At 38.9% G+C, this 24,286-nt stretch overlaps 1 protein-coding gene across 2 annotated transcripts; it reads left to right on the top strand.

Annotated features, from left to right (window-relative positions):
* Positions 1 to 1,699: 1,699 nt before the first annotated feature.
* Positions 1,700 to 24,261, top strand: ATP6V1C1 (ATPase H+ transporting V1 subunit C1). Of its 2 annotated transcripts, XM_006093352.3 has the most exons (13): positions 1,700 to 1,820; positions 5,278 to 5,448; positions 6,184 to 6,251; positions 8,775 to 8,860; positions 10,367 to 10,461; positions 12,320 to 12,411; positions 13,439 to 13,537; positions 14,707 to 14,775; positions 18,589 to 18,681; positions 18,772 to 18,865; positions 19,575 to 19,672; positions 20,709 to 20,835; positions 21,941 to 24,261. In XM_006093352.3, the coding sequence occupies exons 2-13, from the start codon at positions 5,317 to 5,319 to the stop codon at positions 22,034 to 22,036; spliced, it is 1,149 nt and encodes a 382-aa protein (XP_006093414.1). In that variant the 5' UTR covers positions 1,700 to 1,820; positions 5,278 to 5,316; the 3' UTR covers positions 22,037 to 24,261. The 2 variants fall into 2 exon arrangements, with proteins under 2 accessions (XP_006093414.1, XP_023613558.1); XM_023757790.1 differs by lacking the exons at positions 1,700 to 1,820; positions 6,184 to 6,251 and having other exon boundaries at positions 5,311 to 5,448.
* The last annotated feature ends 25 nt before the right edge of the window (positions 24,262 to 24,286 follow it).

The following is a 24,286-nucleotide window of genomic DNA, read 5'->3' as shown; positions in this document are numbered from 1 at the left end:
CCGTGGGCAAACTACGGCCCGCGGGCCGGATCCCACCCGTTTGAAATGAATAAAACTAAAAAAAAAAAAAAGACCGTACCCTTTTATGTAATGATGTTTACTTTGAATTTATATTAGTTCACACAAACACTCCATCCATGCTTTTGTTCCCACCCTCCGGTCCAGTTTAAGAACCCATTGTGGCCCTCGAGTCAAAAAGTTTGCCCACCCCTGATCTAGTGTATAGGGATGACGTGAGAATTAAGATAATGAATGAGAAGTGTATATAACACAGTATTAAGCACGGAAGAGGTCTTTGCCTCCTCATCTCTAAACAGGCTCTAGAGAAAGCTTCAGTTAAAAGATGGAACTAGAGAACATTCTATAATTTTCCTAAACATTTTTGGACTCCAGTTTCTTTTAGAATTATCGTGATAATCATTTTATTTGATCTTGATAAAAGCTCAGTGAAGTAGGATAGAGCAGGTATTTATAGATGAGAAAATGGAATCCTTTTTCTAATTTATTTTTTTTTTAAATTTAAGTATTTAAAAATATTCATAGAGGGAGAGAGAAACATCAATTATGAGAATAATTTTTAAAAATATATTTTTATTGATTTCAGAGAGGAAAGGAGAGAGAGATAGAAACATTAATAATGAGAGAGAATCATTGATTGGCTGCCACTTACATGCCCTGCCCCCCCCCCCCCCCCCCATGGAGCCCGAAACCAGGGCATGTGCCTGGCCAGTGTGGCTCTGTGGTTGAGTGTTGACCTATGAACCAGGAGGTTCTAATTTCTTGAAATCCTTTGGAAACCTATTAGATGAAAAAGATTTCCTAGAACTCTTAATGGTATGATAGTGACATCTACAGTAATAGCTCATATTATTACAGTCTTTTAAGAAGCTGCAGTTTAGATAATTTAACAGTAAAATCAGTAAGGACTTAACAATTGACTTAATCAAAACTTGCCATTTTGGGGGAGAAAGGAGGTATAAAAATATGTGATCAACTATACTTTGTTTAGCAGAATCACTTGTATAAATAATTACAATAAAACCTCAATTTTCCAAAACTACTATCACTTAGAACATGGTCGGCAAACCGCGGCTCACGAGCCACATGCGGCTCTTTGGCCCCTTGAGTGTGGCTCTTCCTAAGCCTTAGGAGTACCCTAGTTAATAACAATGTACCTACCTATATAGTTTAAGTTTAAAAAATTTGGCTCTCAAAAGAAATTTCAATCGTTGTACTGTCAATATTTGGCTCTGTTGACTAATGAGTTTGCCGACCACTAACTTAGAAGATTGGGATTATTAAAATAAATTTAAAGATGTATTGAATTCAACTGAGAATTTAAAAGGCCAAGGTAGTCCTATAATTGGTGTTTGGGCTAAAAAAGCTAGATTGGTGAAGTGCAAGAGTATTAGATTCAGGAGATCAGAGATAAGGTGATAACCAAGGCCAAAGAGGACAGAGGAAAGTGAAAAGGTGACAAGTACTGGAGCAGCTGATGTGAGGTGGCCTGGGTGTTGCAGGAGAGCACAAAGGGGATGACAGGAAAGCAGGTGATAGACCCACACCATTTCACTAGGAATTTAATTTTTAAATTAAATTAAAAATTTTGTTTTAGAGAGAGAGAGGACGGGAATAGAGAGAAAAAAAGAAACACTGATCAGCATGCCCCCTACTGGGGATCGAGCCCACAACCCAGGCATGTGTCCTGACCAGGAATCGAACTGGCAACCTTTTGGTGCATGGGATGACGCCCAACCTACTGACCAACGCTGGCGAGGGCTCGAAAATATTTTTTAAAAAAATTCTGAAACATCAAAAAGGTTTGTGTTCAATATATTACACTTGGTTATAAGAGGATATAAACAGTTTAGAAAGCATATCTGCTAGGGTTAAAACAGAAAAGTTAAAAAACACAGATAAGTTGTGCTTGGAGGATTAATCTGGTAACTAGACTATTCTCTGGCTATTCCATTTGAAGTTTCATGAAACTTGTATTTTTTTTTATAAATTTGCTAAGTATTATTTTAATTTATCATAAATTAATTCTTATAACAGATTTTAAGTATTTAATTTTGAAATATTTTAAGTATACAGGAAAAGTTGAAATATTTTAGATTAATAGACATCCATGTACCCACTACCCAGTTTTAACAGGTATTACATTTTGTCATATTTACCCCAAATATTTTTTAAAGAAATAATGTCTTATGTAAACAACTAAAAAGCCCCTTTTATGCATGCTTTTGTGCTTTCTGTAAGCATATAGTTAAGAACAATGTATACCATTGTATGTTGGTAATTGCTTTGGAGAACAGTTTGGCAATACCCAATAGAATTGATGTTGGTCTTTGTCAGTTATCTCATGAAACATAACAAACCACTCCAAAATTTAGTGCCTGACTCAGTGATTTCTTATTTCTCCTGGTTCTGTGGGTTGTCTCAGTGGTTCTTCTGTTTGTTTCATCTGTGCTCATCGATGGGCCTGCATTCAGCTGGGACACTGGCTGGGCTGAAAGCTTCAAGATGGCCTCACTCACGTGTTTGCCAGTTTATGCTGCTTGTCAGCTACGGTGCTGTTCCTCTGCCATGTGGCCTCTTGTCTCACAATAGGCTAGACTGGCCTCCTTCCATGGTGGTCCGAGGGCAGCCATCCAGTAAACATAAGTTGAAGTTTCAAGGTCTCTCATGGCCTGGGCCCTGAACTTATACTAGTGTGGCTTCCATGTGTTTTGTTGGTCAAAGCAAGCCTTCATTTTTGAGAAAACTCTACCACATTATCATACCCTTCAATTCAGCTGTTTTACTCCTCTCTGTCCTGGAGAAACTTACAAAACAGAGACATGAAGTACAAAGTTGTGCACTGCAGACTTGTTTATAATAGCCAAAAAGTAAAACAATATAACTATCTTTCAGAGGAAAATGGATAAATTTTAGTTTGCTTAAAAAATACCATATAGCATTTAAAATTAATGAACTACGTCTATATGAATCACCATGAATAATTCTAAAAATAGTTTGAGTGAAAAAGTCAGGTTGGAAAAGAATATGGATAGACTTATCCTTTATAATAAAAGGGTAACATGCAAATCAACCGAACAGCGGAACAGCCGGTCGCTATGATGTACACTGACCACCAGGGGGGAAGACGCTCAACGCAGGAGCTGTCCCCTGATGGTCAGTGCGCTCCCACAGGGGGAGCACAGCTCAGCCAGAAGCCGGCTCAGGTGAGCGCAGTGGTGGTGGAGGGATATCCCCTGAGGGCTAAGGAGGGCTCCTGGACTGCCAGAGGGCACAGGCCGGGCTGAGGGACTCTCACATGAATCTCGTGCACTGAGCCTCTAGTGTTTATATAATAACTTTGAAGTTTAACATTTGAAGTTTCTCGTGTAGGCTAGTGAGGATTTTGGTTTTGCTTTTGTTTTAAATTGCAGCTTATCTTTGGATGACCTCCTTAGAACTGGTGCTTTGAGTAGCTTCCATCCTTGGACAGCCAGTTAAGTTGTACTGTTTTCTGGCCAGACCAAGTGCTTTGTCTGGTCTAGCCATCACTAACAAGTCTGTGTTTAGTTTGTTGGCCATTGGATTGTAGCTCTTTATGCAGCTTTATCAGTATTGTTGGAAAAGACACTTAGAGTACAATTCTTTACTGTCTAAACTTATACCAGTTTACCTTCTCTGAGTTTCTTACCTGTAAGTGGGTAGGGCGATATGTATTTCATAGAGGTGTTGGGATGACTGGGATAATAATGCACAAAAACTTTAGACCAGTACTTGGTATAATGCAGGTGCTCTACAAACTGAAGCTCAAAAACACACAAACATATAGAATGGCATCTATATTAAGTTCACTTTCAATTGTGTAATGACTAGGTAAGATTACTTTAATTGCAGTGGGCTTCTGAAATGATGAAAGTTCATTATGATTAACTATAATTTACATTTTAAAGGTAATTTAAATTTATCAAGTTCTTTATAAAGTTCACTATCTGATTTTGTTACCAAGACAACTTTGTAAGATAGTTATCTTCTATCTAAGATAGCCTCCAAGTTTCAGGACAGGTTAAACAAGCAGTGGTAGTAGAAAGCTGATAGTGGTTGTAATGAAGGCATATTAAAGTAGAAATAATGATACTATTATATTTTAATTTTTATGAGTTCTTTTTGGTTTGTGTGCTTTACTACTTAGATTCTGAATACATTTGACTCTGTACTTTTCGTGTTTGCGTGTGTGTATGAGAGAGGGGGAGGGGGAGAGAGAGAAAGGGGGAGGGAGAAGAACTGTAGAAGAGGGTTGGTTGTGTCTTAATGGGACTGGAACTGCTGAAAAAGGAGATCCACCGCCTCTTTCTCACTCAGATCCAATAGTGTTGTATCCTCCACCCCTACCCTAAGGTCATGTTTTGAAATGCAGGGCTGATTGTCAAGATTTTTCTTTCTTTCTTTTCTTTTTTTCTTTGCAAATGTATAAATGTTTTATGGCAGTTAAGTATATGCCAGGGATTTGAGGAGAATTCCTTAGGTTGAATATGGATTAAAATTAACCCCAGTTTGGCTAACCATGTAGGATTTGCTAAGCCAAGTATGACAAATATATTTGGTGGCTACTGTTCAAATGCTTTGATTCAATTTATGCATATTAAACTAATTTTTTTTTAATCCTCATCTGAGGATATGTTTTTATTGTTTTGCGAGAGAGAGAAAGGGAGAGGGGGAGAGAAATATCAATGTGAGAGAGAAACATCGATGAGTTGCCTCCCGTACGTCTGCCAACTGGGGATGGAACTTGCAACCTGGGTATGTGCCCTGACTGGGAATCAAACCCACCACCTTTCAATGCACGGGACAACGCTCCAACCAAATGAGCCACACTGGCTAGGGCTGAATGTTTTTTTATTTTATTTCATGCTTTAAAAGTTTAAGAGAAACTTAAAAAAAATATTTGACTCTCTGACTTTTGTGGAATGTAACTATTGGTGATTGGTATTTTGGGTAGTCTATCTTCTTAAATAATTCCCCTTTTAAGATGTTTTGTAATTTTAAAAAAAATTAGATACTTAATGTATTAGGTCTTTATCATCTCTTTTATATTATCATAAAAATATCACCTTTTACCATTTATATGGATTTACTTCCAAGTAAGTAATTTTGACTTTGTGATCATATGTCAGTGGTAGATTAGTTTTGAAATAGGTTATATTTATCATTTATCCTGTGACTCTGAAGTGCTTTAGAAGCAAACGATACTAAATTTATTTTTTGTTTTACTTTGTATTTCAGAGTGTCTGTTGATTTTGGAAGAAATACCCAGTAACAAACATGACTGAGTTCTGGCTTATTTCGGCTCCTGGGGAGAAAACATGTCAACAAACATGGGAGAAATTGCATGCGGCAACCACAAAGAACAATAATCTTGCTGTTAGTTCAAAGTTCAACATTCCTGACTTAAAGGTAAAACTGCACTCTGCAGCAGTGTATGAGTTCATCATGAAAGGGAGGACGGTGTATCTCTGCTTCCCTTTTGGTAGAAATGAGATACCCAGGTTCCTTCTCTGGCCATTGGCATAATTTAAAACCTGTTCTTGTTCTTTCCAATCTTCAGATTTTAGATAATAAGTAAATTGAGATTTTAGAAGTGAGCTACCTAAACAAAATAACATTTTTTCCTAAACATTTATGCTTTTCTAAATTGTAATTTAAATTGTAATGAGAAATCTTATAAAAAGATTTGATATATATTTTGGGAGTTATGAATTCCTTCAAGACACTGATACAGACTATGGACATTTCTTCCACAACATGCTCATTTACACACATACAGTTTGCATTTAAATTCAGCTACAGACCCTCTAATGCAGTCCCGGATCTGTGCTAAGAGCTGCTATTGTAAACCATGGCTTCAGACGCTCCACCGTCACTGGGCAGGACAAGCAGAGGCATAGGCCTGCCTCTGCAGAATTGTCATGTCTTACACAGTGGTTATACCCCTGCATTAGAGGATTATCTTGTACATGTAATAGTTTTGAAATGTCTGGCAAACATTTTTTAACCACACTTGCACATTATGAAATAAAAAAAGGAGAACTTAAGTTCGTGGGCCCTTCAAATTAAGATGTTGTACCATCTTGTAAAAAAAAAAAAGAGAGAGAGAAACCTAAGTAATAAAATGCTGTATTGCCCCTCTAGGTTGGCACACTGGATGTCTTGGTTGGTTTGTCGGATGAACTGGCTAAACTGGATGCATTTGTAGAAGGGTAATGTACTTATACGCACAGACTAGAGCAAAATGAAAGTCACTGTTACCAGGCTGCTAGACATTTGGTTTATTATCACACATAGATACTGTGCTTATTGGAATGATTTTAGAAATGTTGACTCTTTTTTTTTTTTGCAATCGACTTTGTGATGATACTAGAGGCCTGGTGCACGGATTCGTGCACTGGTGGGGTCCCTCGGCCTGGCCTGTGCCCTCTCACAATCTGGAACCCCTCAGGGGATGTCGGACTGCTGGTTTCGGCCTGATCCCCGCAGGCCAGGCTGAGGGACCCCACCGGTGCACCCTCTAGTATGCATATAAGATTTTTGGTTAATCTCTTCCCCCCCCCCTCCCCCCTCCCCTCTCCCCCCTTCCCTCTGAGATTCATCAGTCTGTTCCATGTTTCCATGCCTGTGCATTGAGCATCTTCCCCCTGGTGGTCAGTGCATGTCATAGCGAATGGTTGAACAGTCGCTTAGGCTTTTATATATATAGGTAATTTCCATACAGTAAAATACTCCCGTTCGAAGTGTGATGTTATCATTTTTATTGAGATATACTTTACATGTCATGCAATTCATCTATTTAAAATGTACAATGCATTGATTCTTAGTATATTCACAGAGTTGTGCAGCCATCACCATAATCAACCTTAGTATATTTTTATCAACCATGAACATATCCACATTTTTGAATGTTCATAGCAATGGTTCTGTTTAAAAGATACTTGTTAATTTATAGGGGAATAATAGTTTGTCTCCTTTGAAGGAATAGGTGAATTTTGGAGACACAGCCAAGTGTATGTACAAATCCCAGGTTAAACATGTTGAAGATTTATGGCTTATATTTTTTTCTGAAATTGTTCCACTTCCTTAGGTTGAGGTCATTCAAATTTAGCCCTTCTGTCAATTTTTCTGGTCCTTATTATTGGTTCTTGTGCAGAAGTTTCTGAATTTGTCTTTCAATTTACCCTTCCTGCCATTGAGCACACAGTCATCAGATTGTCCGAGCCCTGTTGTGACTATGTTATCCCTCTCTCTAAAGTCTGACATCAGAGGCTATCTGTCTGCCGTCTGGCCCAGCCTGCCTTCCCAGCATAACATCCCCTTCTCATCAGCATGACATTCCAGGCAGTCTGGACTGCTCATCATTCTCTGATTGCCTGTTGCTTTTCTACCTCTCCTGGTCTTGACTCATGTGCTGCCCTGTGGCAAGAGTATACTTTCTTCCTGTCTAGTCATCCTTTCAAAACCATTCCTTTCCTTCGTTACCCAGTTCAGGAGCCATATGCTTGATTACAGTAGCTGGGAGTGATCCCTTTTTCCTTTATGCTTCTCTTTCTATAGCTTGGTAATCTTAGCTGGCACTTACCACAGATTGCTTTGTATTTAGTCATTTGTATATTTTGGTAGCTCTCCAATTCAACTTTAAGCAATGCGAAGTTAGTGATTTTGTCTTGTATACATTTGAATTTCATCCAGGGCCTAGTGGCACAACTGGATAAGGGAAAGAACACCAGACAGCAGAGTCAAAACACCACATTTCTAGCCACAAATCCGCCACTAACTGGTTTTGTGATTAAGTCACTTATTCTCCTTATTATTCGATGTCTTTACTTATAAAATGAAATTGACAGGGTGATATCTAGGTGCCTCAGAAGTTTGGCACTGAGGTTTCTTGTATATGATTGCTTCTTGCAAATGTTGCTGAATCATTACTGTTGCTTGTATTCTGTTTCCTACCAGCTCCCTTTCATCCTAAGTGAAAGCATATAATTGGTGAATGCTCACTAGCTCTCTGCCTCCTCCTTTGTTCTTGGTCCTTGCAGATCCATTGCCCAGTTTTTCAGTTTATAATATATGGCTATTTACAAACTGTTTCTCACTACCTTTTCAGATTAATAAATATATTTCATGTAGTCTCTTTGAAACTCTGTGGTTATGCAGTTGAGTTTTGCATAAAACAAAATTTTGGTCCATTTTATCCTTAAAACATTATTTAAAGAAGTTAGGACCCATTTGTTTTATATTATATAGATACTAGAGGCCCGTTGCAGGAAGATTCCTGCAAGAGTAGGGCTTCCTTGGGCCTATTCCTGCAAGAATAGGGCTTCCTGAGGCCGGAGTGAAGCAGAGAAGGGAGCGAAGCCGGCCGAGGCAGGCTTCACTCCCTTCTCCGCTGCCTCACTCCCTCTGTCTCCGCTGCCTCGGCCCCCTCCCTTCTCTGCTGCTTCGCTCCCTTCTGCAGTGCTTGGCTTCCTTCTACGCTGTCTTCAGTCTTCGCTCCGTGCCTGTGTATGCAAATTAACCGCCATCTTTGTTGGGTTAATTTGCATATCACTCTGATTGGCTGGTGGGCATAGCGCAGGGACGGTCAATTTGCATGTTTCTCTTTTATTAGTGTCGATGTGTAATGGGAACATATATAGTCAGTTTCATGTCTTTATGTAGTGTGTTCATTGTATAGCATGGAATTTGGGTCTTTCTCCTGAAAATTATTGTTGATTTTCTTTTCTCCCAAGGGTGGTTAAGAAAGTGGCCCAATATATGGCTGACGTATTGGAGGATAGTAAAGATAAAGTCCAAGAGAATCTGCTGGCAAATGGAGGTAAGCTAATGTCTCATGATTTGATGTTGACTTGTACAAAGTGAATGACCAAGCTACAAAAACAAAAAAGAGTTTGCTTTATGAAATAATCCTAGATAATAAAGATGTAATATGCAAATGGTCATTACATAATGACCGACCACATAATGACCGGATCAGGGATCAGCAGGAGGGTGGGTCAGCGAGCTATAAGTGGGCAAGTGGGCGGCGGAGAGCTACATGAGGGGGCAGGGCAGCAAGCTGAGGAGGGGGCAGGGGGAAGGGGGAGGGGAGCAGGGGGAGCTACAGGAGGGCGGGGCAGCAGGCGGAGAGCTACAGGAGGGCGACAGCGAGCTACTGGCGCACAGATTTATGTGCAGGCTACTAGTAGCTTTATAAAGGTGGCTTTGACATCATTGTTGTCATTTGTACTGCATTTGTTGTTTGTTATGAAATACCACTTTAGCATTTGCTTTATTTTAAATTAGGCTGATCTTTAGTTTTATGTCATTACAATACAAAATAACCTTCTATTCTGTATTTCCTTCTATTCTGTATTGCCTACTATAAGGTCACTAATGTGACTTTGTTAAATTAACATTTGTTAAGTAGAGCCCCAGGGTGTCATGGGATGGTGAGCCACTGTTCAACAAAAGGGAAAGTGAAATAGAGAAGTTTATTACTCTCAGGTCCTGGAGGATGTAGGGCCCATGGAGAGGTCAAGCAGGGTACAGGCCAGAGCATCAGGACACATGCCTTTAATAGGGTCTGTGGGTGGAGTGCTTTGGGATTCCCAGGCTAAGTCCCGATTGGTCAATTGAGACCAAAAAGAATAGGGTTTTGGTAACTTGGAGAGGGCTTATCTAAAGGGTACACAGGGGAAGGCCCTGGGCAGTGGGGGGTCAGGGAGAGTTCAGTCAGGAACTTACACTTGGTTGTGACTCTGGAGGCTGTTATTTACGGCTGTTATTGAGGGAGAGGGAGTGTAATTTCTAGGCCCCTGCAGGCCACTTGGCCACACAAAAGGGATGCTGAGGCAGCATTATGGAGTAGTGTGGTCAAACTCTCAAAAGTAGCAGTATTTTGCCTGGCCAGTGTGGCTCAATGGTTGAGTGTTGACCTATGCACCAATAGGTTACAGGTTCTTGGGTTCAATTCCTGGTCAGGGCACATACCGAGGTTGTGGGCCCAACCCCCAGTGTAGTGCGTGCAGGAGGCAGCCGATCAATGATTCTAATCATTGATGTTTCTACCTCTCTCTCCTTTCCTCTGAGAAATCAATAAAGATATATTTTTAAAAATATTTTTGAGTAAGTATAAAAGATTCAATCAAATTGCAACATAAAATTTTGATTAACTGATGTTAAATATGGTCCACATTTATTTAATCAGAACATTTCAGAAATGATGATATATCTTTACTGATTTTCCAAATGCCAATTTCAAATATCTGAATGTTTACTGTGTAGCAGACTACAAAAAATTCTATTGCTTCTCCTCAGTAATTAATTTATTTTTTTATTTCAGTTGACTTGGTTACTTATATAACAAGATTTCAGTGGGACATGGCTAAATATCCAATCAAACAATCTCTGAAAAATATTTCTGAAATAATTGCCAAGGTAAGATAAAAAATAACACAGGTAGGACACATCGATTTATAGTGGCTACTTTCATTTTATAAGCATTTAGCTATGGAAATACGCTTTAGGTTTTGACAAGGCAACTTAATTACAGATGATTGATACAAATAGGAGCTACCCTAACTACAACTTTACTAAAAAAAAAGATGTTAATAAGTATAGCACTTTCATGTATACAGTATCCAAGTTGTATAGTTTACTTATTTACATAGTTCATTTAAATATTGCATCAACAGTGGTAAAATAAGAATCTTTAAAATTCTGTAATTATCGCTTATACACATTTTAAGGGTAACTGAGGTGTTGTAGAACAGGAAAATGGAGTCTATTAAGGATTTATGAGTCATGTAGATGGCAATGGCCACTTAAGTATGTTTTATGTGAAGTGCTGATTTAGACGTTAAACTTTATGTGTTCTCTGACGCCTTCTGACAGTCATTATTGCTTCTCTACCCAGAAGGACGCCATGCTCATACACCACATGAATCTATGTACAGTTTCAGAGAGTACACAGATCCTGAAGCCCATCCATGAACTCGCTGAGTTAAAAGCTCCTTCTATATTGCAAAGTCCTGGAGCTTGAGAAGAAATGTAAAAGTCTTACCTGAAATTATAACGAGGCAAATAGACAAAGAGCTATTTGTCAACATTTTTATGACCTGGCTAGGGTGAAAAGTATGGTTTAAACTACTTGGACAGACTTTGCTTAACCCTCTATGATTTTACTTGTATAGTGTGCTCTATAGTTAAATGTAACTGAATAGATTATCAAGGATTTTAACTAAAATCATAAAATTCAATGAACTAGAGTAGTTTGATAATATAAAATGGTGTTCTTACTATGACTGAGCCTTATTTTTTTATTCTCATCAAGGATTTGGTGTTCTTCTTCCTGATACTATATAGATGAGGAAACAGGCTCAGAGAAAGTCAAGGGACTTACCAGTACACAAAGCTAATAATGGTAGAGCTGAGTTGAAACTAGTTTTTCAGATGCTGTCAGGATTGCTGAGTGGTCAAAGGCGTCAGACTCAAGGTGCTCAAATGTGAAATCTGCTTTGTGTTTTCTCCCTAAAGTATTAGTAGTTTTAGTCATCTTTTTGAAAAATCAGCTTTTGTAAAATTTATAAATAAATTCAACTACAATTCAGAGTATATTGAGAAAACATTTTGTGTAATAATAGTAATAATGGAGTTGTGAACATTACAACTTTAATTTAGTTCCTTTGGGAATTAATCCTTCAGCCGTATAAATTGAGGCCTTTTAATTAGTAATCTCTAAACTGGTGGCCTAGATTCCATTTAGGTTTAAGAAGTAATATGGTAAATAATTAAAATACATGTGGACTAAAACATTATCTTTAGTAGAAAAGATTCATATGGAAATTACCATGGTTATTAAAAATAAAGTAGGTTATTTTAAAAATGACCTTATGAAGATGTGATTTTAAAATATTTTTACATTAGGAACTAATTGTTGTTATTTTTTAAAGTTAGTGTTTAAGTACAGCTACTTTAATTGTATTAGTAGAGGTGGATTTAGGAAAATCTTGCTTATTTTTTATTGATTTTATTTTATTTTTTTATAAATCTTTATTGTTGAAAGTATTACATATGTCCCTTTTTTTCTCCCATTGACCCCTTATAAGCCACCCCAACCCCCCACCCCCTACCTTAGGCCTCCACCACCCTGTTGTCTGTGTCCATGGGTTATGCATATATGCATACAAGTTCTTTGGTTGATCTCTTCTCACCCACCCGCCCACCCCCACCTTCCTCTGATATTTGACAGTCTGTTCCATGCTTCTTTGTCTCTGGGCCTATTTTATTTTTAAAGGGAGTGACTCAGATCGACAATGACCTGAAATCTCGAGCATCTGCATATAATAACCTGAAAGGGAATCTTCAGAATTTGGAACGAAAGAATGCGTAAGCATATCAAGTATTTGTGAATATTAAGAATTAGAGAAGCACTCTAGCGTACACTGAATGAGATATTGTTGGGATTTAGTAAAGTTCCAGCTGTTTCTATAATCAAAGTGGTATTTTTTCACTTCATGGAGAAAAGTGTATTAATTGAGTCTAGTCAAAACAGATGTGAGGTTGATTTATTATACTTGTTTCATAAATAACACCTGTGAGTGCTGCTCAAGAGCTCAGCCCTGCTTTATTCATTTGGTAGAAAAATGTCTAAAATTAGTTGTTTCAAATCAAATCATAGTTTAATTGCACAGTCTGCTTAAAAGAATTCTATAGAGGAATTCTTTTATAATCCGATATTCATTCTTTGTTTTCCAAGTTTAGGTGTTTTACACCTTAGGTTTTCTTAAAATCAAATACACTTCTGGTTGATCTCCTTGTAGCATGACTACTACAGGGGTAGCTTTAAGCACTTAACTGTTGAAGTTAAGCATTTATATCCCAGAGGAAAAGGTGGTTGATATATTTACTGTCAGTGGTGCAAACAGGCAAGACATTTTATTATGAAAGGATTAGTACTGGGACACTACATGAAGACCGATTGGAAGAGTTGATTATTGGGTTAACTAACCAAAACTGCCTGGTAACAAAAGATACCCAGGGGGAGGGAGGAAAACCAAGGTATAGATGATATAATTTCATAATTATGATGAAATAGACTTCAGTTGATATCTAATGAATAACACTTTCCCAGTCAAGATATTATAAATGTAATCAACAGAAGACCCATCTTCCAATTAAGGCAAACACAAAGGCAGACACTAGAGACAGATTTTGATAAATGTTGCCATTTCCTTCATTGCAGGGGTGAGAAATAGCTAAATTTTGAAGACTTATAAAGTAAAAATGTTAACTAGACTAATGCCTCTCTTGAGATGTCTTTATAGTGTATGTGAATATAATTAGCTTGCTGTTTCTTTCTTGTGTTATGGAAGCCCATAATTATCAGCCTAATGATTTTTTCCTTCTTCCTCAGAGGAAGTTTGCTAACTAGAAGTCTCTCAGAAATTGTGAAGAAGGATGACTTTGTTCTTGATTCAGAGTATCTCGTCACGTTACTGGTTGTAGTTCCCAAGTATGTTTTTTTATTAAAAAGATTTTTTTACCTGTTAAAATACAAGAAAAATGTTTGTATCTGACATTTTAATTTGAAGTTTTCCATAAAATCCAAGTGTAAAGGGACTCGCACTGAAGGGTGCCAGATTCGATTCCCTGGTCAAGAGTTGCAGGTTCCAGAGCTCATGTGGGAGGCAACCAATCGGTGTGTGTCTCTCTCTCTCCCCTTCCCTCACTCCTTTCCCCTCTCTCAGAATAGCAATGGGAAAAATATCCTCAAGTGCGGATTAACCACAACAAAATTCAAATAAAAGAAAAGGAAGACTAATTACCTAGTTTAAAAAACACAACACAGAAACTAAGGGCTCCAGAAGTTGTATTTCGTGTGTGAGTTATGTAACTCAGCCTTGCTGTACTGGAACACTGATTTTTTATCATCAATTTCTGTGTATTCGTGTTTTTATAATATATAGGAAAATACCTTTGCCCAGATAAAAGATTGGTCTCATTTAATCTTTATTTAAAATTTGTGTTTAAAACCAGAAGTTTTCACAGTTTTCTGTATACAATAATTGAAACATAGACCTAAGCACCTTAAACAATGAATTATTTTCTGTCTTGGTCTACAAATACTAAAGTTCTTTATTTTAAATTACAGACATAATTGTCACTTTCCACACCCCCAAAAGCCAGTGTTCTTTAGAGAAGGGTGTTGCACAATTCGCTGTGGCAGCATAGTTTGCTGTCCCTTTATTTACTGAACACTTCCTGGTACTTGGTGCTTTCAGTAAATACAGTTCCTTCCAGCCTTTCTTAATGGTCCTGAAAAGAAATGGTCATGGTTTGTCATGCATGGCCTTTTTCTTTCTTTTTAAAAAATGAGGTAATATACTTCAACCCGAAAGTTTGAAAGTAGTTGAGAATCTATACTTTGCCTTACTTCCTTTCTAAACTTCGTTCTGGGCTGTGTCTGCTTTGCAGTAGTTCCTGGATGTAATGTAGTTCCCGTTTCACTCAACAAGTGTGTTTGAAATTCATTCTCAGTAGGATACTTGAATATTTTGTTAAATGGGTTTGACGTATACTTACTATAGCCACATTTCCTGTTTGTCCCATCCCTTTTCTCCACTGGGTGTGGCAGGAGGTAGGACTTGTTTTCCCCCAGTACTGACTGCACCTTTCCTGCAGGTTAAACCACAACGACTGGATGAAGCAGTACGAGACACTAGCCGAGATGGTCGTTCCCAGGTCTAGCAAGTAAGTCGGAGTCTTTGTAAAACCCCTTTCTTTCCTGGAATTCCTTTTACAGTCTGGATGTTGGGTTAGGAAATGCCTTTATGTCTTTCCTTTGTGGTGAATTTATATTGTAAAATCCTCTTTTCACCTTATCAGTGAGTTATGTTAACTCCAGCTGTCACACTTTTAGACCTGGGATTGCACAGTCTGGTTGGCCCGCGCATGTTGACTGGTACAGACATTTGAGGCCACAGAAGTGAGGTGGTTTGTCCAGAGTCACACATCTGTTCATGCAGGGCCCGTACTAGAACCCGGGTCTCATGTGGCACTTTCCCTGCTGCTACCTTCTGAAAATTCTTTTTAACAATATATTTTTATTGCTTTTAGAGAGGAAGGGAGAGGAAGAGATAGAAACATCAATGATGAGAGAGAATCATTGATAGGCTGCCTCCTGCACGCCCCACACTGGGGATTGAGCTCGCAACCTGGGCATTTGCGCTGACCAGGAATCAAACCGTAACCTCCTGGTTCATAGGCTGACACTTAACCACTGAGCCACGCCAGCTGGGCCAGATGTTGATTTTTTTGAAACATAAACCACAAACCAGTGCCCATCATGAAATATTTTTTTGGAGGGAGTTTGGTGAGGGAGCGGGGGCTATCTCTTTCACTCACACCAGCCCTTCCCATGATAAACTGAAGACTAATGTGTCTTGACACTAGTTTCCCACGGAAGCTCTTTATCCTGACAGATCACACCTCTTATACCTCTGTGCTCTGTGGGCATTAAAGCCATAGGGGCTGACTTTGTCTGGGAGGCAGGGGAGGGAGGAGAAGAAGGACCCCATGCACACGGTATGTCCCCACAAGTTGTACATATGCCAAACCTGGGTTCCAGGGGAGTGGTGTGTAGGCTAGATAAGTAAGCCCTGATTTATTCTAAAGGAAGGACTTTAAAATATTACTTTAGAACCCGGCTGGCATGGCTAAGTGGTTGAGTATTGACCTATGAACCAGGGGGTCACGGCACATTTGATTACCAGTCAGGGCACATGCCTGGGTTGTGGGCTCGATCCCCAGTGTGGGGCGTGCAGGAGGCAGCCTACCAATCATTCTCTCTTATCATTAATGTTTCTCTCTCTATCCCTCTCCCTTCTTCTCTGAAATCAATAAAAAAAATATAAAAACAAACAAAACACTAAGTAAATAATCTTACTTTGGAGATGTCCATCTTTTAAAGTCACTATAGTAGTTTCAAAGAAAAAGTGTCAGGCAGTAACAGGTTAGCCCAGGCAGTACCAGTCTTCTGAACGACGTACAAGTGCTCATGACCACCTGAGAGTCCCAGCCCTTCCTCACCCAGTGAAGACATCTGTTCTACTCTGTTTCTCAGCTCAGAAGTCATTTGGAATCACTGACTTGAAAACTTACTGTCTAAATGTAGTCAAGAGCAGAGCAGCCGTGCAGCCAGCACCGGGACAAGGGTGGAAGGTCAGTGCCAGTGGGGAGACAGGCTAGTGGGTTAGTCTGGAATCCTGTCCGCTGTTTAAGAAAGGTCTCTGTGGCTTGGTGCTGGGTGTTTTGGTTATCATAATAACTAACATTTTGGAGTAATTACTGTGTGCTAGTCATTGTTCTAAGTGCTTTATTTTTAACTGAGTTATAAGCAGTAATACTTGTGGCTTTTTGGCATGATACTTGGGAGGAGTGAAGATGAAAGTGGAATTCTGAGGTAGAAGAATAGATTGAAAAAATACTATCTCAAACCTGAAAGAAACATTCATTTAAAAATGCATAAAATCTAGACTCATATGGTTCAGTGGTTGAGTGTCAACCTAGGAACCAGGAGGTCACGGTTCCATTCCTGGTCAGGGCACATGCCTGGTTTGGGGGCTTGATCCCCAGTAGGGATGGGGGGCGGTGCAGGAGGCAGCCAATCAATGATTCTCTCTCATCATTGATGTTTCTATCTCTCTCCCCCTCTCCCTTGCTCTCTGAAATCAATAAAAATATATTTAAAAATGCATAAAATCTAGCTATTTGCAAAATATTCTACCTAAAGTCTTCAAGTATTGACAATTTGAAATATTGCCATTATTGTGTGTTACGTGCATGGATGTGTATAAATGCCATGTCAGTATTACAGCCAAGAAAGTGGAGGCTGGGCTGCTGTTCTGCTTCTTTTGTAAAAAAAAAAAAAGCAGTTCAGAAAGAGGTACTTGGCATTTATGCTTTCAGAATTACCACTTTCCTTTTTGTCTGTCTGCTTTTGCTTGTTAAGGTAACTTGAAAGGGTCAGGTCACTGGTTCACCTCTGCCTCTGTTGTCAGAAACAAACTCATTGCTGCTTCGTGGAGGTTTTAATTCAAGGAGCTAGAGCTCCAGATGAGGCACAGGAGCCTCACTAAGAAGATCTAGAAAAAGACGCACTAGCCACTGTGCACAGGACACTTTCTCTTGTTTTGGGACAGAGGTTGCAGAGATCACTTTTTAAAAAATATATATTTTATTGATTTTTTTACACAGAGGAAGGGAGAGGGATAGAGAGTTAGAAACATCAATGAGAGAGAAACATCGATCAGCTGCCTCCTGCACACCCCCTACTGGGGATGTGCCCGTAACCAAGGTACATGCCCTTGACCGGAATCGAACCTGGGACCCTTGAGTCCTCAGGCCAGTGCTCTATCCACTGAGCCAAACCGGTTAGGGCTGCAGAGTTCACTTTTATGAAGAAAATCAGGGAAGATGTCTTGATGATGAAGCAGGTAGGTTGACTGGGAGCAGTGCATATGGCAGGTCTTTTCAGTGACTTCCCTGAGAGCTGTGACTGGGTGGACATGCGACCTCTCTGGGATCTTCTAAAGCAGGGGTGGGGGACCTTTTTTCTGCCAAGGCCCATTTGGATATTTATAACATCATTCACAGGCCATACAAAATTATCAACTTAAAGATTAGCCTGCTATACTAGTATTTGGTCAAACATTTAATTAAGTCACCCCTAATGTCTTGGCAGGGCCAGACCAAATGATTCCCACTGGCCAGATGTCCCCCATCCCGTTATAAAGGCTAACATGGCCCGACCCACATGGCTCAGTGGTTGAACATGGACCTATGAACCAGGAGGTCACGGTTCGATTCCAGGTCAGGGCACATGCTCAGGTTGCTGGCTCAGTCCTCAGTGGGGGCATGCAGGAGGCAGCCCATCAATGATTCTCTCTCTCCCTCTCCCTTCCTTTTAGAAATCAAAAAATATATATATATTTTCAAAAAGCCTAACATGGAGCCCTGAGATGCATAAAAGAGTGTTTTTTCAGAGGTTATTTAGACGTCTGTGTTAGTTTTGATCTAGGGTGTGCTGGGAGAAAAGGAAGTTTCTGAGGTGAGAGGTTCTGGCAGTGCAGCGGGTGGGCCAGGCCCCGGGGGTTGGGCTGGCCTGGAGAGAGAATGAGGTTTCCAGAAGAGAAGAGGATGCAGCAAGGAAGCGAGGAGACTCTGGAAACAACCCAGCTGCTGGACGGTTGCCTCGGCCAGCCCGGCACTGATGTGGATTGAACAGCATGGTTCTCAGAGTTCGGGGGTTCTCCTTGAGTTACTGTGTAATATTACCGGTTAGGATGCAGTAAATGTAATACAGGGCTATTACGGTGAGTAAAAACGTCCAGGACTCAGTGTCCTCAGTGTTTGGGGCAATACAGATGGGTAGCATTGAGATGGTTTGGGAGGGCTGCCACACCTACTGTTCTCCTCCTCCCCCAGTGTTTCTGAATCCTGTCTTCACTATTAAAGAGAGCAAGTCAACGTAAGTTTTAACCAGACTTTGTCTTCTTTCCCTAGTGTGCTCTCAGAGGACCAAGACAGTTACCTTTGTAATGTCACCTTGTTTAGGAAGGCAGTTGATGACTTCAGACACAAAGCCAGGGAAAACAAGTAAGATCATTATTTTTTCTGTTTGTTTTTTTATCTTGTTAAACCACCTATACACCGGAGTGGACAATTTTGTTTTCCCCCCACGTTTAGATTCATTGTTCGTGATTTCCAGTATAATGAAGAGGAGATGAAAGCAGACAAAGAAGAAATGAACAGGCTTTCTACTGACAAGAAGAAGCAATTTGTATGTATTCTTAACATTTAGCATTAGCCTTGTTAAACAGAAGAAAACCTGATGTTGCTTTTATTTGATTTAAGAAAGCAAAACCCCCATTTTGCTTTTAAGACATTCGATTTTAAGTATTTTTTCTATTAAATAAGCAGAATGAGTTTTTTCTAAAGCTGAGATTTGTGAGTAGTTATCTTAAAATACATACCTAAAATTAATTACTCCCATTTAATCCATATCAGAAATTAATTTTAAATGCAGTGTTTTGATTGGAACCCCTGTGGTGGAAGCGTTATTTAAGTATTAGCTTTCCTTTCCAGTAAGACTTTTTCTTTTCTTGAGGCAGATGTTTTTAATGCCACAATATTTTACTGAAGCAATTTATTGAAATCATTGGAGAATGTTATGTTCTAGGCAAAATGGGAACAGGAATGGATTTGGTGTCCACTCTCTTGCCATCTTCAAATACAGGACTATTGTGAAGACCAAAAGATTGTGTGGAAGGGGAGACGTGACTAGTGAAAGGTGTTTCTCTTGTAATGAAAGAGAAAAGAAAAGCAAATTTCATTTAAAGTTATTTCTAAGAACTTTATAAACCATATTATCTTATTTGGGAGAAAACTAACCCTAACCAAGTAATATCTAAGCAAGCCAATTGGTTCATCTAATTCCTACTTGCCATTTTCAAGACCAGATTTGTGGTAATTTTTTTCCTCTTTTATAGGGACCACTTGTGCGGTGGCTGAAAGTGAATTTCAGTGAAGCATTTATTGCGTGGATTCATGTGAAAGCATTGAGGGTTTTTGTAGAGTCTGTTTTAAGGTAAAGAAAGTTAATTGAGAAACGTGGGTATGAAGAGCTTATAGATGCCTTTATATTGGACCCCTTTATTATAGCACACAGCCCAGTAATAGGAAATGGACTTGTAGAAACCAAAGGGCCAGTCGTGAGGAGAGGCTGTCGGTGTCACCCAACTATTGCCTGTGTGTTAGTCGTGTCTCTTAACACTGGTTTAGGACCAGAGCTCCCTGCTGCTGTGCTCTCAGAGTCTCTTCTCATGTATTTAAGCCAGTCGTGGGCAAACTACGGCCCGTGGGCCGGATCCAGCCCATTTGAAATGAATAAAACTAAAAAAAAAAAAAAAAGACCGTACCCTTTTATGTAATGATGTTTACTTTGAATTTATATTAGTTCACACAAACACTCCATCCATGCTTTTGTTCCAGCCCTCCGGTCCAGTTTAAGAACCCATTGTGGCCCTCAAGTCAAAAAGTTTGCCCACCCCTGATTTAAGGCAAACGTAGATTGTACAATATTAGCCAATGTTTGTTTAAAAGAAGATCTTTCAGATATTTACATGTACACAGTATACTAATGACTTATATGAAATCGTTTCATTTAACCTATAATATTTAATATTTTGACATAAAATCTAAATCATCTTGTGATCCTGTGTACATGTTACTCCTATTAGAAATTGTTATAGACGTACCTGCAGCTATGCTATTTTAAAATTACTTGGAATTTTCAAAGTAGATGTGGGTAATCTCATTGTTTATCTTGAAAGTATTTACTAAGTTTACACATTATCACTATTTTATTCATAGATTTCCTTAAAAATTAAAGAGTAATTAAAGTAATTCCTAATAGATAATTGGCTCTCATTTTAGAGAAAAATACCTAGTGGACAGTGAGGACCAGAGAAGGCTTGAGTTTCTATGTATATTAGTTGAACTTGTAAAATGAGGTACCATCTCCCCATTAGCTGTGATTAAAGAAGAGTATGAAAATATTTGCTTTCCCAATAAAGTCTATGTGTGTGTTTGTGTTACATAATATATTTTTGCTTCCTTACAAGGTATGGCTTGCCAGTGAACTTCCAAGCAATGCTACTTCAGCCCAATAAGAAAACAATGAAGAAACTAAGAGAAGTATTATATGAATTGTATAAACATCTAGATAGCAGTGCAGCAGCTATCATTGATGTAAGTACTTATTAGATAGCCTTGGAGAATAAGAACTGGAATGAATTTCAGGAAAAATTGGAAAAGATAGACAGAAAAGGGATAGTGAATATCATGATACCCATTTTTTAAAAGTTATTTCTAAGTACTTTTGAGATTCTCAGTTAATTGTTTGATAAAATAGCCAGTAATTTACCTTGTCTACCCTGTTTTATGCTAGTTAGAGCTGGGAATGCTAAAAACCAATCATTATCTTGCTTTAAACCAGATGTTCATAGTTGGAGAAATACAGAACCAACCAGTGATACTAGTTATTTACAAAAATTATAATTCTTTTCTTGCAGAGAAGAAAATTAGTAGTTATTTTAACTTTATTTGGTAGAAGTAATGAGTTAATAGATGAGCATTGTAAAGCAAATTGTTTTTCTAAAATTGTATGTGTTTATATCATCTTTTAAATAGAAAATAAAGCATATGTGTGTTTTGTCATTGTTTAAAATTGTAGTGGGCTTTTATATTTTTTATTTCAAATATCTTGATTTTCCCCCCTCTTTAGGATGGTAAATCTCACATGTGTATTAGTTAGAACCTATGAAAAATCAAGGTTTTTTTGATAGAAGAAAGTGCAAGAAATGACTGTCTGCATTTTCATGGAATTGTCTATAAAATAGGTCTAAATATTTGCTACATAATTTCCTAACAGTAAATTCTTATAGCATGCATATGTAATATATGATATCTTTAAAACAAAGCTTCACTTATTTTTATCCAATACTTTATTTTCTTTTATCCTGGAAACTCAATACTCCAAGCCTGAGACTTAAAAATAATTCTTTACAGTGTGCATAAAAAGGGGTGGCAGGACCAGGAAGACACACAGGCTTTGGAGTCACAACAGGCTTGACGTTGGGCCTTACTGTGCTGTGTTTCCTAGGGCAAGTCAGCCTTTCTGAGGTGGTTTCCTCATTTGCAAAATGGAGATGATAATGCCTGCTTCAAGTTAAATGAGCAGAAATGCATAAACTTAGTCCAGAGGAGGTGTTTAATAGACAGTACATGGTAATACTTGACTTCTTTGTTTGCTTTCTGTAAGTACATAATCGAGCACTTTGTCTGATTTCCATAGGCACCTATGGATATCCCAGGCTTAAACCTGAGTCAGCAGGAATACTACCCCTATGTATACTACAAGATCGATTGCAACTTGCTGGAATTCAAGTGAAAACGAGCTCCTCCCGGACAGCCCTGTCCTTGTGTTGGTGTATGCTCACAGAAATAGGCTGAAGTATGGCAGTGCTTTTAGCTCTATTACCCTTGCTTGCTTCTGACCCTTTTCCTAGGTGAATTCTCCCATCGTGGTCCATTTCCAAGCATTTTCTTTTAAAAGAAAAATGTATGTCTTGTTTGTTTTTATTGATCAGGTCTGTAAATGTGTACTAAAAAAATCAGAGTCTATTTATAAACAGAATAGTTTATTTAAAGAGGTCTTTCCTCACGATGTTGTGATATGCATAATTCCATTTGTTACTGTTGTGCACAGAAGCCTTGTTTACAAGGGAATGGTGTAAACATTTATGCCATTTTGCTTACTGTATTTAGTAGACATAACTGTTTAATAGTTACTGAATCGTGATGTAAAGAAATGTGACAATATTCAGGTATGTGCTTTCTCAATGTTTCAAATGAAATCTCGGAGCTTTGTTGACATCCACAGGAGAGAATAAAATTACCTGTGCAAAGGTGTATGTGGTGTGCGTACCTTCAGATTACAGTTCAGCTTGAGAGTTTAATGAATGGGATCAGAGCTCACTTGCTGTGCCACTTTCAGGATGGGCATTTACATTTGGACACTAGACTCATAGTTCTCAAATCATTAGGAAGTAGGGCCAATTTTGAATAAAGTATAGCAAAACTGCAGCTTTAGTGATTTGTCTAAGTATTTTACACATTTTAAAGCTCTATAATTATAAAAGCCTTTATTTTGACATTTATGACATAGTCTGAAGATAGAAGCATTGCTAGCCTTAGTGCACGACTTAGTTTAGCATCGTTAGAGCTTTTAAACGAGGGTTTTGTCACAGAGCTGCCCTTCCTGTGCCCTCATCGCCTAGTTAAGTGGGAGAAAGAAGTTTACGTTTCATTTTAAGGGCATTTATAAACCTATTTTCTCTAGAAAATTAGTCTCCAAGATCTTTGTATTTCAAAATTAATTGTTAATTTCAAACTATATAGACTTCTAAAAGTAAAACATGAGAGATGATGCCTGCTCCTTCCACTGCCCTCCCTGCTCTACCCACCTTCCCACCCCCAGCCAGTTGCTTCTTCCCAAGGGAGTTTATGTATGTATTCTTCCAGGCCTTTTTGTATCTCCACAGCATATGTCACACACAGATACATGCACACGCACACACATGCACATACAGTTTATTTTTAAATAAAAATAAGAGCATACTGCACATACTCTGTCACCTTTTTTCTTATTGGTATACCCAAGATATCCTTACGTGTCCGTGTACCTAGAGCTACCTCATTCTTTAACCAGCTGCGTGGTTTTCCCTCGTGTTTGTGCCATAATACAGTTGACGGATGGCTGTCAGCTTGTATTAGTTTTCGCTACTGCTTTAGTAAACATCTGGCACAGATGTCTTTGTTTCCTTCTATTAGTATTTCTGTAAGAGATCCTGGAAGCAGATTGGAAGGTGTGTATGCTTACATTTTGACACATAACTGCCAGGTCATCCATTAATGTTCATTGAAAACCTGTTTGGAATGCAGATTTTATTTTCAGTTTTCCTTCGGATAAGAGGAAGCTGAAAAGTTTTGCTGTTGATATAAAATTCTGGTTCTGTTTCTTACGAGTATTCTTTGAGTCTTAGGATCTGTAAAAGGAATATAATCTCTATCATGGGCAATGTGTTTTGCTGATTAAAAGATTTGTAGGCCTACGCAATATTTAAGGTTTGATTTAGACTTTGATACTATTCTGATAGGAGTAGGTAGAATTGTATCAATCTAAAATCCCAGCGTAGGTCTGGAACTACGGGACTTGCGCTATGACTTTTCTCAGGGACGCAGTCCAGCAGAGTGGCTGAGTGTAGCTCTGGAGCCAGAGCCCAGCTCTGCCACGGAGCAGCTCTGTGGTCTCCACGCTCGGTCCCTCCTTCACGGCCTAGAGATCCCCCTCTCACAGGGCTGCTGTGCTGGGGAGGCAAATTCCCAAACGCACATCGAGAACTTAGAAAGGTGCCTGGTAAGTGCTTGAAACATGGACTTACAATCCTGGAGGAGTGCTGGTCGCTCCTCGTTCACTGGTGTGTGATTTGGAATTTCATGGTCCAGGACACTGTGGAGTCTGAAGACCAGAAAGAAGTAATTGTGGGGGCGGGCAAGGTGAATAACAGAGCTTGTGTCTGTAACATAACATTAAAGCAGTTTGAGTGTCTCCGAGCTCAGTCGTGGTGGATTATTTACG

Source organism: Myotis lucifugus, unplaced genomic scaffold (genome assembly GCF_000147115.1).
Source record: "Myotis lucifugus unplaced genomic scaffold, Myoluc2.0 scaffold_114, whole genome shotgun sequence".
In the NCBI taxonomy this organism is placed as follows: Eukaryota; Metazoa; Chordata; class Mammalia; order Chiroptera; family Vespertilionidae; genus Myotis; species Myotis lucifugus.
Note: the sequence above shows the minus strand (reverse complement) of the source record. Positions and strands in the feature narration are given on the sequence as shown.